The sequence below is a fragment of the Camelina sativa genome, chromosome 20 (assembly GCF_000633955.1).
Source record: "Camelina sativa cultivar DH55 chromosome 20, Cs, whole genome shotgun sequence".
Taxonomy (NCBI): Eukaryota; Viridiplantae; Streptophyta; class Magnoliopsida; order Brassicales; family Brassicaceae; genus Camelina; species Camelina sativa.
Window position 1 is genome coordinate 265,802 of NC_025704.1, and position 18,417 is coordinate 284,218.

Genomic DNA, 18,417 nt, shown 5'->3' on the forward strand with positions numbered 1-18,417 from the left:
CTGATATGAACCCTAGATTGGGAGATTTTGGGCTCGCGAGGCTCTACGAACGCGGATCGCAATCGCGGACCACCGTAGTCGTCGGGACGATAGGGTATATGGCGCCGGAGCTAGCACGCAACGGAAACTCCTCATCGGCTTCTGACGTTTTCGCGTTTGGCGTTTTGCTGTTAGAGATCGTCTCAGGGAGGAAACCTACGGACTCCGGGACCTTCTTTATAGCCGATTGGGTTATGGAGCTAGAAGAGAGCGGAGAGATCCTAAGTGCGATCGATCCGAGACTTGGATCTGGTTACGAAGAAGGAGAGGTGAGGCTAGCTCTCGCCGTCGGGTTGCTCTGTTGTCACCAGAAACCGGGATCTCGGCCGTCGATGAGAATGGTGCTTAGGTACCTGAACAGAGACGAGGACGTTCCTGAGATTCACGACAATTGGGGTTATTCAGATTCTTCAAGAATCGATTTAGGATCGAAACTGGTCGGATATGTTTCGTCGGATAGGGCTTCCAGCTCACACTCACACACATCTTTGTCTCTCACAAGGATCTCTTCGACATCTTTTACCAGTGGTAGATAGTGAAATTACTTTGACACATTCAAGCTCTAACTCTCTATCTTAATTAATTAACTAATTCAAGTTTCTTTCTGGCACTCTCTAATCAACCTCCTAAGTTTTTTTTAATGAAATCAAATAATTTATATTTCTCTTATTTTATGTTTTTGCCTTTAGTGACAACAACTATATCAAAAGCTTGATTTTGTTTTAGAATATGATAGGGTTAAACCACGTATATTCCAATCTTACGCGACCACATGACGTGACCTTCCATTACTAATAGTACATCATAATAACGGATGAATAAATGAACAAAAGCGATATATATTGAAAACTTAGGACAACATGTACAAAGTCAAACTGATAAGGGTTTACGTACTCTGTAACCAATCAAATTAAGGTATTTGAACTCATGAGATCTCGTCATAAATGGTTATTTAAATATAATAATTATATATAGTAATAACGGGGAAGTACAAGCTTTTTTAAGCCCAAAGATTTAAGCAATCAATCGGTATTTGAACTAATATAGTCCACTAATCATTGATAGATTGTTGATAATAAAGGGAAGAAAACTTACTGCATGTCCTCTCCTTTTTTCTTTTCTTATTTTTTTTGGGGCAAAAAACTTACTTATTTTGTAAACTTTAAATTACAATGTCAAAGTGACAAAGTCCAAAGTCAAACTTTACGTACTTGTGACCAATCGAATAAAGGTATTTGAACTCATGAGATCTCGTCATAAATGGTTATTTAAGTATAATAATTATATGTCGTAATAACGGTGAAGTACGAAGCTTTTTAAGCCCAAAGATTTAAGTGATCAGTCGGTATTTGAACTAATATAGTCCACTAATCATTGCTAGATTGTTGATAATAAAGGGAAGAAAACTTACTGCATGTCCTCTCTTTTTTTCTTTTCTTATTTTTTTTGGGCAAAAAAACTTACTTATTTTGTAAACTTTAAATCACAATGTCAAAGTGACAAAGTCCAAAGTCAACTTGTTTGTTGTTTTTTTTTTCTCCACAAAATATAAAATATATGCATATTCCAAGTATATATGTGGAATTTGTCAAAGACATCCCATATGTGCGTAGGACTTTTAAGCAAAAAGAAAAACANCGCAGTGAAGAAGATAACTCCGAACAGTATGCAAGGTGTTCGAGAGTTCGTCGCAGAGATCGAGAGCTTGGGGAGACTAAGGCATAAGAATCTCGTGAATCTCCAAGGATGGTGCAAACACAAGAACGATCTCTTGCTAATTTACGAGTACATCCCCAACGGAAGCTTGGACTCGCTGCTCTACAGTAAACCTAGAAGGAGCGGCGAAGTTTTGACTTGGAAAGCACGTTTTCAAATCGCAAAAGGAATCGCGTCTGGCTTGTTGTATCTTCACGAGGAATGGGAACAGATCGTGATTCACAGAGACGTGAAACCAAGCAATGTCCTGATTGAGTCTGATATGAACCCTAGATTGGGAGATTTTGGGCTCGCGAGGCTCTACGAACGCGGATCGCAATCGCGGACCACCGTAGTCGTCGGGACGATAGGGTATATGGCGCCGGAGCTAGCACGCAACGGAAACTCCTCATCGGCTTCTGACGTTTTCGCGTTTGGCGTTTTGCTGTTAGAGATCGTCTCAGGGAGGAAACCTACGGACTCCGGGACCTTCTTTATAGCCGATTGGGTTATGGAGCTAGAAGAGAGCGGAGAGATCCTAAGTGCGATCGATCCGAGACTTGGATCTGGTTACGAAGAAGGAGAGGTGAGGCTAGCTCTCGCCGTCGGGTTGCTCTGTTGTCACCAGAAACCGGGATCTCGGCCGTCGATGAGAATGGTGCTTAGGTACCTGAACAGAGACGAGGACGTTCCTGAGATTCACGACAATTGGGGTTATTCAGATTCTTCAAGAATCGATTTAGGATCGAAACTGGTCGGATATGTTTCGTCGGATAGGGCTTCCAGCTCACACTCACACACATCTTTGTCTCTCACAAGGATCTCTTCGACATCTTTTACCAGTGGTAGATAGTGAAATTACTTTGACACATTCAAGCTCTAACTCTCTATCTTAATTAATTAACTAATTCAAGTTTCTTTCTGGCACTCTCTAATCAACCTCCTAAGTTTTTTTTAATGAAATCAAATAATTTATATTTCTCTTATTTTATGTTTTTGCCTTTAGTGACAACAACTATATCAAAAGCTTGATTTTGTTTTAGAATATGATAGGGTTAAACCACGTATATTCCAATCTTACGCGACCACATGACGTGACCTTCCATTACTAATAGTACATCATAATAACGGATGAATAAATGAACAAAAGCGATATATATTGAAAACTTAGGACAACATGTACAAAGTCAAACTGATAAGGGTTTACGTACTCTGTAACCAATCAAATTAAGGTATTTGAACTCATGAGATCTCGTCATAAATGGTTATTTAAATATAATAATTATATATAGTAATAACGGGGAAGTACAAGCTTTTTTAAGCCCAAAGATTTAAGCAATCAATCGGTATTTGAACTAATATAGTCCACTAATCATTGATAGATTGTTGATAATAAAGGGAAGAAAACTTACTGCATGTCCTCTCCTTTTTTCTTTTCTTATTTTTTTTGGGGCAAAAAACTTACTTATTTTGTAAACTTTAAATTACAATGTCAAAGTGACAAAGTCCAAAGTCAAACTTTACGTACTTGTGACCAATCGAATAAAGGTATTTGAACTCATGAGATCTCGTCATAAATGGTTATTTAAGTATAATAATTATATGTCGTAATAACGGTGAAGTACGAAGCTTTTTAAGCCCAAAGATTTAAGTGATCAGTCGGTATTTGAACTAATATAGTCCACTAATCATTGCTAGATTGTTGATAATAAAGGGAAGAAAACTTACTGCATGTCCTCTCTTTTTTTCTTTTCTTATTTTTTTTGGGCAAAAAAACTTACTTATTTTGTAAACTTTAAATCACAATGTCAAAGTGACAAAGTCCAAAGTCAACTTGTTTGTTGTTTTTTTTTTCTCCACAAAATATAAAATATATGCATATTCCAAGTATATATGTGGAATTTGTCAAAGACATCCCATATGTGCGTAGGACTTTTAAGCAAAAAGAAAAACAAATCCTTCCTACATAAAACATGAAATTTGGATATCTTCTTCTTTGAAATTATTAAACATCTTAATATGAATTTGTAAATTGAAAGATTATCTCTTACATTTAGTTTGTATAATTGTATTTCAAAATCACTAATTGAATAAAAACAAATTTGAATTTGTAGTGGAAAATCATCAATAATACTTGTTTCAAGTAAGACTTTATTCTAATTGATTTCATTATACAGAGGTTTGAAAATAGATTTCAAAATTAACGTAATTAAGTATCCAAATCCTTCTTTTCTTATAACTAAAAGAAATGATGATTAACAGTATTTTAGGTCCCACCACAACTTAAAATATCTTAATTTCTCTTGGTTGATGATACATACATATTCGTCAATTATTGTAAATTGACCCCAAATTATATTTATTTTTCAATACTCGCTAAATGTGAATTAGTTTGCGAAGAGGAAGAACAAACGCAATTCCTTTCTTCTTTAAAACTTATAAATCACGAAATCTCAGAGAAACAGCTCTTTGTATATCTTCTTCTTCTTCTTCTCCTTCAAACGGCTTCTCTTTGTTTTTTTTGTTCCTATGTACCAATCATTCATGGACACTACAAGATCCATAATCTCACTTATACTTTTCTTGCTTTTGACCATCCCTGCTGGAGCTCAGAGAACATCAAAGGAGAGTACTCCAACAACAACAGACTTTACTTTCCGAGGCTTTAACGGAAGCCAACCGGCCAATATTAGTATTGAAGGAGCTGCGACGATCAAACCCAACGGACTATTGAGGCTCACTGACCGAAACCCAAACGTCATCGGTACAGCTTTCTACAACAAACCAGTGAGATTGCTAGAGACTAATATAAGTTCCACAAACACCACGGTTCGTTCATTCAGCACATCTTTCGTATTTGTCATAATTCCTTCTAGCTCAAGCAACGGTGGTTATGGCTTCACGTTCACGCTATCTCCAACCCCTAATCGTCCCGGAGCTGAAACAGAGCAGTTCTTGGGTCTTCTCAACAAAAACAACGACGGGAACTCGACGAATCACGTCTTCGCCGTGGAATTCGACACGGTACAAGGATTCAAAGACGGTGCCTATAGTTCAGGCAACCACATCGGTCTAAATTTCAACAGTCTCAAATCAGATTTTCAAGAACCGGTCGTGTATTACGACAACGACGGTCCTAACCGAAAAGAAGACTTCTGGCTTCAGAGCGGCGATCCGATCAGAGCACTTTTGGATTACGACGGACCAACACAAACTCTGAATTTCACAGTTTATCCCGCAAAATCCAAGTCTAGACCCATAAAACCTTTGATCTCGCAACTACCAGTTCCCAAGTTGTCGCAGATCGTGCAAGAAGAAATGTACGTGGGATTCACGGCAGCGACGGGGAGAGACCAGTCGAGTGCTCATTACGTGATGGGTTGGAGTTTCTCAAGCGGCGGCGATCGTCCAATTGCAGATATGCTTGACCTCTCAGAGCTCCCTCATGCGCCTCCGAATACAGCAAAGAAGAGAGGTTACAATCCTCAGGTCATCGCTCTGATCGTAGCTCTATCGGGCGTAACAGTGATCTTGCTTGCGTTACTCTTCTTCTTCTCCAAGTACAAGAAACGACTGCAACAAGGAGAGATTCTCGAAGACTGGGAGATCAATCATCCTCACAGACTCAGATACAAAGATCTCTACGCTGCTACTGATGGATTCAAGGAGAGTAGAATCATCGGAACCGGAGGATTCGGAACCGTTTTCAGAGGAGACGTCTCATCGTCTCCGTCTAATCAAATCGCAGTGAAGAAGATAACTCCTAATAGTATGCAAGGTGTTCGAGAGTTCATAGCAGAGATCGAGAGTTTGGGGAGGCTAAGGCATAAGAACCTGGTCAACCTTCAAGGATGGTGCAAACACAAGAACGATCTCTTGTTGATTTACGATTATATCCCCAACGGAAGCTTGGACTCTCTGCTCTATAGTAAACCTAGAAGGAGCGGCGAAGTTTTATCTTGGAACGTACGTTTTCAGATCGCTAAAGGAATCGCGTCTGGATTGTTGTATCTTCACGAGGAATGGGAACAGATCGTGATTCATAGAGATGTGAAACCTAGCAATGTTCTGATTGAATCTGATATGAACCCTAGGTTGGGGGATTTTGGTCTCGCGAGGCTTTACGAACGGGGATCACAATCGAACACGACCGTAGTTGTTGGCACAATTGGGTATATGGCGCCAGAGCTAGCACGCAACGGCAAATCTTCGTCTGCGTCTGATGTTTTCGCGTTTGGCGTTTTGTTGTTAGAGATCATCTCCGGGAGAAGACCGACAGACTCTGGGACCTTTTTCTTGGCCGATTGGGTTATGGAATTGCACGCGAGTGATGAGATTCTTCGTGCGGTCGATCCGAGACTAGGATCTGGTTATGATGATGGAGAAGCAAAGCTTGCTCTTGTCATAGGGTTGCATTGTTGCCATCAAAGACCAGCGTCTCGACCGTCAATGAGAACGGTGCTTAGGTATATGAACGGAGATGAAGATGTTCCTGAAATTGATGACAATTGGGGATACTCGGATTCTTCGTCAAGAAGCGAATTTGGATCCAAGTTTGAAGGATATGTTTCATCCGATAGAGCTTCGAGCTCGGTCGCATCTTTATCCGTTACTAGGATTTCTTCGACTTCTGTTATGAGTGGTAGATAGTGCAAATTTCACTTAGTTTGAGTCTTGTAAATTAACTTATAAGCAACTACAATAGTACTAGTTCTGTTTCTCACTTGTTATGGTACTTTTGGTATTTACCATTTATAACGGCTCGTTTGACAAACAGCGCTTTTAACGGTATGGAAATAATATCGTTGCTTTATCACCTACTAAAAACTAAAAATAGATGGGTAAGAGCGGTTAAACAAATTTGAAACGACTTACAGTAAAAAAAAAAAAAAAAGAGATCTCTAATGTTATTTTTATAACTGTAAATTGCTAAGACGCTTGTTGGATTAATAATTAAAATCGATTTTAATGATACAAAATAATTTTCTGAGTCACCATTCAGTACCTATCAAATTCGTTTAGTTTTTTTTTGTTGCTAAGAAAATTCGTTTAGCTTTCAAACGAACAAAAACATAAACTTGAAAATATGTTAGTTGGGTTGTCTATTTCTGTTATAATACTTTGGTTGTTACAAGTTACCATGACGCAAAGCTATGATACATAAAGTATTCAATAATTAATATATTGACATCGCAATGTTACATCATGTTATCCTTGTGAAAAATGACATATTTTTGTTTTGTTCTGTATATTCGTTTAATTTTTTTATCCAGATTATAAACAATCTTATATACAATAATTAAAGGTATCTCAGATTTTCAAACGAGAGTCGAAATTAGTCTTATGTCATTTGGAATATCAAACAAGTAACAAACAAATGGACAAAACCGAAACCAGCACAATGTGTTGACAAATTCAAATCAAAATAGAGAGATTTGGAACTCACCAGATCTCGAAAGAAATCGTAATTTCAGAAAGTTATAAGTGGGTGATATACACTTATACCGGTTGAACATTGCACATTATTATTATCTCTTAGAAGGTTTAAACATAAACGTCCAAGTCCATAAGATAAAGACTATTTTAGGTAGTCATCGTTTTCTTGTCCCAAAAGAAAGATATAATAATTGAGGAAGTTAAAGTCAGCGTGGAATTAGTCAAAGTCAGCGTGATGGTTACGTTGGACCTCTTTTTATACACAAGTTCAAGCAACAAAGCATATTGGTTGCAATTCATTATTTGTAGACAAGAAATTACTCATTCTTTTCTTTGTTTAATATTTCACTAAAACATTATGTGCCACATATTTTCAGTATACGATGATGTGAACATTAAGCCGAAACGAAGAAGAAGATTCCTTTTTTTTTTTGGGTATAATTTTCTTCTTCGTTGACTCCTTATATTAGATATTTTTTTCATCTCAATCACCGAATCTGTAAGAAAAAACCAAAGGTCCCATGTCCATAAAAGAAAATCTCTAAACTAAAAATTTCAACAAAGAGTATCTCTCCTTATCTAATTATTTATTTCGCTCTCACCCATGGGCACTCAAAGATCCATGGTCTCAGTCTCATCCTTGTTGAAGCTTTTCGTGTTTTTCAGCGTCCATGTTCGAGCTCAGAGAACAACAACAACAACAACAACAACAACAACAGAGTTTACTTTCCGAGGTTTTAGCGGAAACCAATCAGAGATTCAGATGGAAGGAGCCGCGATGATCAAACCCAACGGTCTGTTGAGACTCACTGACCGAAAGTCAAACGTTACCGGTACAGCTTTCTACCACAAACCGGTGAGATTGCTGGAGACTAGTACAAGAAGTTCCACAAACGTCATGGTTCGTTCCTTCAGCACTTCTTTCGTCTTTGTCATAATCCCTTCAAGCCCAAGCAACAAAGGCTTCGGATTCACATTCACACTATCTCCAACGCCTTATCGTCCCAATGCTGGATCCGCAGGATACTTGGGAGTTCTCAACAAAGAGAACGATAAGGATCCTAGGAATCACGTCTTCGCAGTGGAGTTCGACACCGTGCAAGGATCCAGAGACGACAACACAGACAGAATAGGAAACGACATAGGTCTGAACTACAACAGTCGTACTTCAGACATCCAAGAGCCGGTCGTGTATTACAACAATGACGATCCTAACAAGAAAGAAGATTTCCAGCTCGAGAGTGGCAACCCGATTCAAGCACTTCTGGAGTACGACGGACCATCACAAACGCTAAACGTCACGGTTTATCCGGCGAGATTGGGGTTTAAACCCACAAAGCCTTTGATCTCTCGACACGTTCCAAAACTGTTGGAGATTGTGCAACAAGAAATGTACGTGGGATTCACGGCAGCGACGGGGAGAGACCAGTCGAGTGCTCACTACGTCATGGGTTGGAGTTTCTCAAGCGGTGGCGGCGGAGATCGTCCAATGGCAGACGTGCTTAACCTCTCGGAGCTTCCTCCTCCGCCGCCGAATACGGCGAAGAAGAAAGGTTTCAATTCTCAAGTCATCGTTCTGATCGTGGCTTTATCAGCCGTTATGATGGTCATGCTTGTGTTACTCTTCTTCTTCGCCATGTACAAGAAGAGATTGGGACAAGAAGAAATGCTAGAAGACTGGGAAATCGATCATCCACGCAGATTGAGATACAGAGATCTCTACGTAGCCACTGATGGATTCAAGGAGAATAGGATCATCGGAACCGGAGGATTCGGAACCGTTTTCAAAGGAAAGCTCCCAAACTCAGATCCCATCGCTGTGAAGAAGATAATCCCAAGTAGCATGCAAGGTGTTCGAGAATTCGTCGCAGAGATCGAGAGCTTGGGGAGACTAAGGCATAAGAATCTCGTGAATCTTCAAGGATGGTGCAAACACAAAACCGATCTGTTGCTAATTTACGATTATATCCCTAACGGAAGCTTGGACTCCTTGCTCTACACGGTACCGAGACGAAGCGGTGCTGTANAAAACCTTTGATCTCGCAACTACCAGTTCCCAAGTTGTCGCAGATCGTGCAAGAAGAAATGTACGTGGGATTCACGGCAGCGACGGGGAGAGACCAGTCGAGTGCTCATTACGTGATGGGTTGGAGTTTCTCAAGCGGCGGCGATCGTCCAATTGCAGATATGCTTGACCTCTCAGAGCTCCCTCATGCGCCTCCGAATACAGCAAAGAAGAGAGGTTACAATCCTCAGGTCATCGCTCTGATCGTAGCTCTATCGGGCGTAACAGTGATCTTGCTTGCGTTACTCTTCTTCTTCTCCAAGTACAAGAAACGTCTGCAACAAGGAGAGATTCTCGAAGACTGGGAGATCAATCATCCTCACAGACTCAGATACAAAGATCTCTACGCTGCTACTGATGGATTCAAGGAGAGTAGAATCATCGGAACCGGAGGATTCGGAACCGTTTTCAGAGGAGACGTCTCATCGTCTCCGTCTAATCAAATCGCAGTGAAGAAGATAACTCCTAATAGTATGCAAGGTGTTCGAGAGTTCATAGCAGAGATCGAGAGTTTGGGGAGGCTAAGGCATAAGAACCTGGTCAACCTTCAAGGATGGTGCAAACACAAGAACGATCTCTTGTTGATTTACGATTATATCCCCAACGGAAGCTTGGACTCTCTGCTCTATAGTAAACCTAGAAGGAGCGGCGAAGTTTTATCTTGGAACGTACGTTTTCAGATCGCTAAAGGAATCGCGTCTGGATTGTTGTATCTTCACGAGGAATGGGAACAGATCGTGATTCATAGAGATGTGAAACCTAGCAATGTTCTGATTGAATCTGATATGAACCCTAGGTTGGGGGATTTTGGTCTCGCGAGGCTTTACGAACGGGGATCACAATCGAACACGACCGTAGTTGTTGGCACAATTGGGTATATGGCGCCAGAGCTAGCACGCAACGGCAAATCTTCGTCTGCGTCTGATGTTTTCGCGTTTGGCGTTTTGTTGTTAGAGATCATCTCCGGGAGAAGACCGACAGACTCTGGGACCTTTTTCTTGGCCGATTGGGTTATGGAATTGCACGCGAGTGATGAGATTCTTCGTGCGGTCGATCCGAGACTAGGATCTGGTTATGATGATGGAGAAGCAAAGCTTGCTCTTGTCATAGGGTTGCATTGTTGCCATCAAAGACCAGCGTCTCGACCGTCAATGAGAACGGTGCTTAGGTATATGAACGGAGATGAAGATGTTCCTGAAATTGATGACAATTGGGGATACTCGGATTCTTCGTCAAGAAGCGAATTTGGATCCAAGTTTGAAGGATATGTTTCATCCGATAGAGCTTCGAGCTCGGTCGCATCTTTATCCGTTACTAGGATTTCTTCGACTTCTGTTATGAGTGGTAGATAGTGCAAATTTCACTTAGTTTGAGTCTTGTAAATTAACTTATAAGCAACTACAATAGTACTAGTTCTGTTTCTCACTTGTTATGGTACTTTTGGTATTTACCATTTATAACGGCTCGTTTGACAAACAGCGCTTTTAACGGTATGGAAATAATATCGTTGCTTTATCACCTACTAAAAACTAAAAATAGATGGGTAAGAGCGGTTAAACAAATTTGAAACGACTTACAGTAAAAAAAAAAAAAAAAGAGATCTCTAATGTTATTTTTATAACTGTAAATTGCTAAGACGCTTGTTGGATTAATAATTAAAATCGATTTTAATGATACAAAATAATTTTCTGAGTCACCATTCAGTACCTATCAAATTCGTTTAGTTTTTTTTTGTTGCTAAGAAAATTCGTTTAGCTTTCAAACGAACAAAAACATAAACTTGAAAATATGTTAGTTGGGTTGTCTATTTCTGTTATAATACTTTGGTTGTTACAAGTTACCATGACGCAAAGCTATGATACATAAAGTATTCAATAATTAATATATTGACATCGCAATGTTACATCATGTTATCCTTGTGAAAAATGACATATTTTTGTTTTGTTCTGTATATTCGTTTAATTTTTTTATCCAGATTATAAACAATCTTATATACAATAATTAAAGGTATCTCAGATTTTCAAACGAGAGTCGAAATTAGTCTTATGTCATTTGGAATATCAAACAAGTAACAAACAAATGGACAAAACCGAAACCAGCACAATGTGTTGACAAATTCAAATCAAAATAGAGAGATTTGGAACTCACCAGATCTCGAAAGAAATCGTAATTTCAGAAAGTTATAAGTGGGTGATATACACTTATACCGGTTGAACATTGCACATTATTATTATCTCTTAGAAGGTTTAAACATAAACGTCCAAGTCCATAAGATAAAGACTATTTTAGGTAGTCATCGTTTTCTTGTCCCAAAAGAAAGATATAATAATTGAGGAAGTTAAAGTCAGCGTGGAATTAGTCAAAGTCAGCGTGATGGTTACGTTGGACCTCTTTTTATACACAAGTTCAAGCAACAAAGCATATTGGTTGCAATTCATTATTTGTAGACAAGAAATTACTCATTCTTTTCTTTGTTTAATATTTCACTAAAACATTATGTGCCACATATTTTCAGTATACGATGATGTGAACATTAAGCCGAAACGAAGAAGAAGATTCCTTTTTTTTTTTGGGTATAATTTTCTTCTTCGTTGACTCCTTATATTAGATATTTTTTTCATCTCAATCACCGAATCTGTAAGAAAAAACCAAAGGTCCCATGTCCATAAAAGAAAATCTCTAAACTAAAAATTTCAACAAAGAGTATCTCTCCTTATCTAATTATTTATTTCGCTCTCACCCATGGGCACTCAAAGATCCATGGTCTCAGTCTCATCCTTGTTGAAGCTTTTCGTGTTTTTCAGCGTCCATGTTCGAGCTCAGAGAACAACAACAACAACAACAACAACAACAACAGAGTTTACTTTCCGAGGTTTTAGCGGAAACCAATCAGAGATTCAGATGGAAGGAGCCGCGATGATCAAACCCAACGGTCTGTTGAGACTCACTGACCGAAAGTCAAACGTTACCGGTACAGCTTTCTACCACAAACCGGTGAGATTGCTGGAGACTAGTACAAGAAGTTCCACAAACGTCATGGTTCGTTCCTTCAGCACTTCTTTCGTCTTTGTCATAATCCCTTCAAGCCCAAGCAACAAAGGCTTCGGATTCACATTCACACTATCTCCAACGCCTTATCGTCCCAATGCTGGATCCGCACAGTATTTGGGAGTTCTCAACAAAGAGAACGATAGGGATCCTAGGAATCACGTCTTCGCAGTGGAGTTCGACACGGTGCAAGGATCCAGAGACGATAACACTGACAGAATAGGAAACGACATCGGTCTGAACTACAACAGTCGTACTTCGGACATCCAAGAGCCGGTCGTGTATTACAACAATGACGATCCTAACAAGAAAGAAGATTTCCAGCTAGAGAGTGGCAACCCGATTCAAGCACTTCTGGAGTACGACGGACCAACACAAACACTAAACGTCACCGTTTATCCGGCGAGATTGGGGTTTAAACCCACAAAGCCTTTGATCTCTCGACAGGTTCCAAAACTGTTGGAGATTGTGCAACAAGAAATGTATGTGGGATTCACGGCAGCGACGGGGAGAGATCAGTCGAGTGCTCACTACGTGATGGGTTGGAGTTTCTCAAGCGGCGGCGGAGGAGATCGTCCAATGGCAGATGTGCTTAACCTCTCGGAGCTTCCTCCTCCGCCGCCGAATACGGCCAAGAAGAGAGGCTTCAATTCTCAGGTCATCGTTCTGATCGTGGCGTTATCAGCCGTTATGCTGGTCATGCTTGTGTTACTCTTCTTCTTCGTCATGTACAAGAAGAGATTGGGACAAGAAGAAATGCTAGAAGACTGGGAAATCGATCATCCTCGCAGATTGAGGTACAGAGATCTCTACGCTGCCACTGATGGTTTCAAGGAGAATAGGATTATCGGAACCGGAGGATTCGGAACCGTTTTCAAAGGAAAGCTCCCAAACTCAGATCCCATCGCAGTGAAGAAGATAATCCCAAGTAGCATGCAAGGTGTTCGAGAATTCGTCGCAGAGATCGAGAGTTTGGGGAGACTAAGGCATAAGAATCTAGTGAATCTCCAGGGATGGTGCAAACACAAGAGCGATCTCTTGCTAATTTACGATTACATCCCCAACGGAAGCTTGGACTCGTTGCTCTACACGGTACCGAGACGAAGCGGCGCCGTTTTGTCGTGGAACGTGCGTTTTCAAATCACCAAAGGAATCGCGTCTGGTTTGTTGTATCTTCACGAAGAATGGCAGAAGATCGTGATTCATAGAGACGTGAAACCTAGCAATGTCCTGATTGACTCCAGCATGAACCCTAGGTTGGGTGATTTCGGGCTCGCGAGGCTCTACGAACGCGGAACTATATCATCGCAAACGACAGCGCTAGTTGGAACCATTGGGTATCTGGCGCCGGAGCTATCCCGCAACGGCAAACCATCAACCGCGTCTGATGTTTTCGCGTTCGGCGTTTTGCTGTTAGAGATCGTCTCCGGGAGAAAACCAACGGATTCCGGTAGCTTCTTCTTGGTCGATTGGGTTATGGAGCTGCACGCGAGCGGTGAGATTCTAAGCGCAATCGATCCGAGGCTTGGATCTGGTTACGATGGGGGAGAAGCAAAGCTTGCTCTCGCCGTCGGATTGCTGTGTTGCCACCAAAACCCGGAGTCTCGGCCGTCGATGAGAATGGTACTTAGGTATCTAAACGGAGATGAGAATGTTCCTGAGATTGAGGATGATTGGGGATATTCGAATCCTTCAAGGAACGAATTCGGATCCAAGTTTGTAGGATTTGTTTCGTCGAGCCCTGTCGCTTCTTCTTCTTCCTTGGCCACCAGAGTTTCTTCAATTTCTCGCATCAGTGGCACTGGATAGGGCGGCGCGGCGCATTGTAATTTTCTTTTCCGTTGTAAGCAATGCAATATTGAATATTCTGATAATCAGTTTTTTTTTTAGGATAAGTGATTATCATTTATCACTGGTTTAGCAATTTATTAGTAAATAGACACCGCCAGTTTTGTTTTTCTTTTTTATATATCCGGATTATGCAGCATGTCCATTTTGATCGTTGAACCAACCAGTTAGTTCTATATTCAATTCATTAATAATTTAATACTTGTATATATCTTTATTATTTGAGACGACCCTCCTCGAGGATTATTTATTTTGGGGATATCGTATGTATGTTTACAAATCAATTCAATTGAGTCTGTCTACGATAATTTGAAGACATTGAAACCGTTTGATACGTGTGTCGTAATCCAAGTATAAACTAAAAAACAAACAATAATTCAACGACCTCCCTGATTACGAAACAGTGACAAGGGATACGACCATACGAGACGTCGTTTTCAATGCGACTTCACAATGTTCATTCAACCAAATCCCCACGCGGTGCCAATGTGTGACTTATTCATTCTTTTATTCTTTGTCTGTGTGGGGTGACTTTAGACTTTTAGTTATGTGATTGTGTATATCCTGTCCTGTGTGTATCAGTATCACTATATCTTTTTGTACGGTCTCTTTAACCATTTAACAAAACCTTTTAACCTGCTTGCTATTAGGGCTAAAGAATCTTTTTGTATATGCAATATAAGCTCTTGGGCCGTTGATTTCATTTTAATATTCTATAACGAGTAGGTTTTTAATATTTTCGGGAAAGGCCACTATAATGTAATGGCCCAAATAAGTAAATAATACCAAAACAAGCAAAAGCCCAAACTCGATTCTGTAAACCAACCCGATCCGGAATGGATACCGGGAGCTACTGCAGCAGCGGTCGATGTGGCGGCCATCTCTCCAGCGATATCGTTTTGTGACTTTCAGGAAAATAGAGAGAAGAACGCGCTGTTTCTTGATCCATGATTATAGAAAGATGCATGTAACTTCTTTGTTGTTTATGGAGCGGAGCTATCTTGGATAAACGATCATGGCCGTTCGATCGGTTCACAAATCCATCTGACGGTGAAATAAAATACTAACCTTATCTATTATATTCTGTGTGATCTGATGACGTTTCAAATCCACTTGGCAATAGAATCTAGATGAGCTATAGCCTGATTGGGTCAAATAAGTCAATAACCAATTAAAAGAAGCCACGTGCAACTGTGATACGATCTTCCCTCCCATTTAAATTTGCTGAAACTAACCGGTTTTCGGTTTAACCAATCAATCCATATCAAAACCAAATTATGCCAAAAAACGATGAGCCAAATCGGTCGGATTGGAAAACCAATCGGTTGGTATATTTCATAACCTGATCCAACAGTGTGATTAAGCAGACCCACGTCAACAAATTATCGAGATCTATCAATGTGGTTAACCAAAGGTGGTTTGTTTTTATACACAAAATCCAAACCAGAGACTGTAGAGAGCTGAATAAAAAATAACTTAAAAGGCAGAAACAGAAAGAGAGAAAACACATAAAATGTTGTTATATACAAAGTGGGCACAAAGAGATGATGTAATATTGCTATGTGCATAACTAGAAGAAATATAGAGAGAGAGTGAACTGTTCACCGAGCAAGAGGAGCATAAGAGCCTAGATTTGGATCAGAAGCAACGAGAGGCAACTTGTCAATGTAAATCAACAACCTCTTCAGATTCTCCTTGTAAATCGCTGGTATATCCGCAATCTCTTTGCTCGAAGTGTAAATCCACAGATCACCAGAATTCACCCTTTTCAAGCTGCCTCTACAGAACGGGCACGACTGTGACCGTGCACGCCTGTTTTCAAGCAACACAATGGATTCAATAACTTCTAACAAAGGCTGATGATGAGTGTGAGTGAAATAAACTAAGAGCGAGTAACAACAAGTGGAAGCTAACCATCATACCAGTTTCTGTAGCAGTTTATACACATGGAGTGATTGCAAGTAGGAAGAACAACTTTATTCCGAACCTCCAAGCAAATGCCACACTCTTCTTCCCTCTCCAAGTCGATCTCTGACATCTTCCCTTTGTCTGTTCTGTCCTTTTTCCGGTATCTTTTGTCGCATATCTCCTTCTGTTTCCTTTCTTCTACATCGGTTATCCCTCCGTGAAGTTGCAATAGCGAAGGAAACAACACATCTGCTCATCAACATCCATTGCTAGTCAGAAGAAAAACATCAGGTGGACTAATCTGACATGCTTATATAGCTTAAGAGACACTAATGCGCCAATTTGGTAAAAAAAATTACCATAGAATTCTCTGATGCTAGCTTTGCGTTCATGTAGCGACATTGTGGTTTTCCCATCAACATATGCCTACAAAAAAACAGAGAATCACCATATCAGAGAGACAAGAACAGAGGATTAATATCCAATAATGAAACAGCAGCAAAAATCAAACCACCTTATAAATAAGGATCCTAAGCAATCCAAGAGCGCCAGCGAAATGACAATCCGTCCACTGAAGAAGGAAGAGAAAGAGATGAGCCGCGGGGCTGTAAGATAATCTCATCTGCACGCACCCACCATCATACTCCTCTGGATACTCTGATGCCCTTCATACAAAAAAAATCATGTTTTTTCTTTCAATAAATTATGTTTTGATTCCCTACAATCTTGTTTTAAAAAAAAAAAATGAATGAGGAGATTAGTACGCAACATGAGAACATGTTACTTCACCAGCTTAATCCAACAAAACAAGTCAACTTAGGATAGAATCAGAATTTATGACCAAAAGGAAAAAGAATTGACTAGTATAGATTGTGATCTGAGCAAAAAGAAGAGGTGGCGTATGAGACTAAGCCAAGGGAGCTCTCGCGTAAACGCAAAGTCTCAAAATTTCATTATGACATCAGCAGACAACAGAGATTCAGATTCACAAGTATCAAAAACTCTGAGAAACTTGGACAGAACTCGAAAGTGCGTAAACAATCTGATCTAACTGAATCGGAAGAGACCAAAAAAATCATACATAACACACAAGTTTCCGAAACAATTGACCACTCCGGACTAAGAAGATCAAAGTTTTACCAAAACATCGAAACATGCGAATATATAAAACCAGAAGAAAAGAAAAGATAAGACAGAGAGGAAGATAGNAAGGAATCGCGTCTGGTTTGTTGTATCTTCACGAAGAATGGCAGAAGATTGTGATTCACAGAGACGTGAAGCCAAGCAATGTGCTGATTGACTCAAGCATGAACCCTAGATTGGGTGATTTTGGACTGGCGAGGCTCTACGAACGCGGAACGATATCATCGCAAACGACAGCGTTAGTTGGAACCATTGGGTACCTGGCGCCGGAGCTATCCCGAAACGGCAAACCATCAACCGCGTCTGATGTTTTCGCGTTTGGCGTTTTGCTGTTAGAGATCGTCACAGGGAGAAAACCAACTGATTCAGGTAGCTTCTTCTTGGTCGATTGGGTTATGGAGATGCACGCGAACGGTGAGATTCTAAGTGTAATCGATCCGAGGCTTGGATCTGGTTACGATGGGGGAGAAGCAAAGCTTGCTCTGGCCGTCGGATTGCTGTGTTGCCATCAAAACCCGGAGTCTCGGCCGTCGATGAGGATGGTACTTAGGTATCTAAACGGAGATGAGAATGTTCCTGAGATTGAGGATGATTGGGGATATTCTAATCCTTCAAGAAACGAATTCGGATCCAAGTTTGTGGGATTTGTTTCGTCGAGCTCTGTCGCTTCTTCTTCTTCTTCCTTCGCCACCAGAGTTTCTTCAATTTCTCGTATCAGTGGCAGTGGATAGGGCGGCGGCGCGGCGCATTGTAATTTTCCTTTTTTTAATTAAAACAAATACAAGTATTATCAAATTTTTAGGATAAGTGATTATCATTTATCACTGGTTTAGCAATTTAGTAAAAAGACACCGGTTCTGTTTTTTTTTTATCCGGATTATGCGGCATGTCAATTTTGATCGTTGAACCAACCAACCAGTTCCTTTATATTCAATTCATTAATAATTTAATACTATATATCTTTATTAATTGAGACGACCCTCCTCCTCGAGGGATATTTATTTTGGGGATATAGTATGTTACAATCAATTCAATTTGAGTCTGCCTACTATAATTTGAAGACATTGAAACTGTTTGATACGTGTGTCGTAATCCAATCTAAACTACAAAACAAACAATAATTCAACGACCTCCCTAATTACGCAACAGTGACAAGGGATACGAATACATACGATACACCTTTTTCAAATTTTCAATGCGACTTCACAATGTTCATTCAACCAAATCCCCACGCG

At 40.1% G+C, this 18,417-nt stretch overlaps 6 protein-coding genes across 10 annotated transcripts in view; 5 read left to right on the forward strand and 1 right to left on the reverse strand.

The window, feature by feature from the left end:
- Positions 1-639, forward strand: part of LOC109131391 (lectin-domain containing receptor kinase VI.4-like) — a 4,547-nt gene extending 3,908 nt beyond the window's left edge. For both annotated transcript variants that reach the window (XM_019242306.1, XM_019242305.1), the window contains one exon: positions 309-639. In XM_019242306.1, coding sequence (XP_019097851.1) covers positions 309-575 — 267 coding nt within the window. In that variant the 3' untranslated portion in view covers positions 576-639. The remainder of the gene's footprint in view (positions 1-308) is intronic.
- On the forward strand, positions 1,643-2,587 carry LOC104772082 (lectin-domain containing receptor kinase VI.4-like). Its single transcript, XM_010496730.1, has one exon. It carries the CDS (start codon positions 1,643-1,645, stop codon positions 2,585-2,587), a length of 945 nt encoding a protein of 314 aa, XP_010495032.1.
- On the forward strand, positions 4,123-6,457 carry LOC104768308 (lectin-domain containing receptor kinase VI.3-like). Its single transcript, XM_010492243.2, has one exon. It carries the CDS (start codon positions 4,264-4,266, stop codon positions 6,382-6,384), a length of 2,121 nt encoding a protein of 706 aa, XP_010490545.1. The 5' UTR covers positions 4,123-4,263; the 3' UTR covers positions 6,385-6,457.
- Positions 7,491-10,660, forward strand: LOC109125230 (L-type lectin-domain containing receptor kinase VI.2-like). Of its 3 annotated transcripts, none has more exons than XM_019242398.1 (2): positions 7,491-9,020; positions 9,716-10,660. In XM_019242398.1, the coding sequence occupies exons 1-2, from the start codon at positions 7,775-7,777 to the stop codon at positions 10,585-10,587; spliced, it is 2,118 nt and encodes a 705-aa protein (XP_019097943.1). In that variant the 5' UTR covers positions 7,491-7,774; the 3' UTR covers positions 10,588-10,660. The 3 variants fall into 3 exon arrangements, with proteins under 3 accessions (XP_019097943.1, XP_019097942.1, XP_019097941.1); XM_019242397.1 differs by having other exon boundaries at positions 7,491-8,598; positions 9,288-10,660; XM_019242396.1 differs by having other exon boundaries at positions 7,491-8,523; positions 9,219-10,660.
- On the forward strand, positions 11,694-18,109 carry LOC104768306 (L-type lectin-domain containing receptor kinase VI.2-like). Of its 2 annotated transcripts, XM_010492240.1 has the most exons (2): positions 11,694-13,445; positions 17,264-18,109. In XM_010492240.1, the coding sequence occupies exons 1-2, from the start codon at positions 11,978-11,980 to the stop codon at positions 17,911-17,913; spliced, it is 2,118 nt and encodes a 705-aa protein (XP_010490542.1). In that variant the 5' UTR covers positions 11,694-11,977; the 3' UTR covers positions 17,914-18,109. The 2 variants fall into 2 exon arrangements, with proteins under 2 accessions (XP_010490542.1, XP_010490544.1); XM_010492242.1 differs by lacking the exon at positions 17,264-18,109 and having other exon boundaries at positions 11,694-14,332.
- Positions 15,506-16,724, reverse strand: LOC104772068. Its single transcript, XM_019242395.1, has 4 exons — positions 16,554-16,724; positions 16,399-16,465; positions 16,054-16,288; positions 15,506-15,943 (listed from the first exon to the last, which is right to left on the reverse strand). The coding sequence occupies exons 1-4, from the start codon at positions 16,659-16,661 to the stop codon at positions 15,733-15,735; spliced, it is 621 nt and encodes a 206-aa protein (XP_019097940.1). The 5' UTR covers positions 16,662-16,724; the 3' UTR covers positions 15,506-15,732.

Coding starts and splice junctions, on each gene's coding strand:
- LOC104768308 (XM_010492243.2), top strand. CDS start 4,264: ATGTACCAATCATTCATGGACACTACAAGATCCATAATCTCACTTATA.
- LOC109125230 (XM_019242397.1), top strand. CDS start 7,775: ATGGGCACTCAAAGATCCATGGTCTCAGTCTCATCCTTGTTGAAGCTT. Junction 8,599..9,287: donor GCAGCGACGGGGAGAGACCA/GTCGAGTGCTCA, acceptor AGCGACGGGGAG/AGACCAGTCGAGTGCTCATT.
- LOC104768306 (XM_010492240.1), top strand. CDS start 11,978: ATGGGCACTCAAAGATCCATGGTCTCAGTCTCATCCTTGTTGAAGCTT. Junction 13,446..17,263: donor CACCAAAGGAATCGCGTCTG/GTTTGTTGTATC, acceptor GAATCGCGTCTG/GTTTGTTGTATCTTCACGAA.
- LOC104772068 (XM_019242395.1), bottom strand. CDS start 16,661: ATGAGATTATCTTACAGCCCCGCGGCTCATCTCTTTCTCTTCCTTCTT. Junction 16,466..16,553: donor TTAGGATCCTTATTTATAAG/GTGGTTTGATTT, acceptor GTTTTTTTGTAG/GCATATGTTGATGGGAAAAC. Junction 16,289..16,398: donor TAGCATCAGAGAATTCTATG/GTAATTTTTTTT, acceptor GTTGATGAGCAG/ATGTGTTGTTTCCTTCGCTA.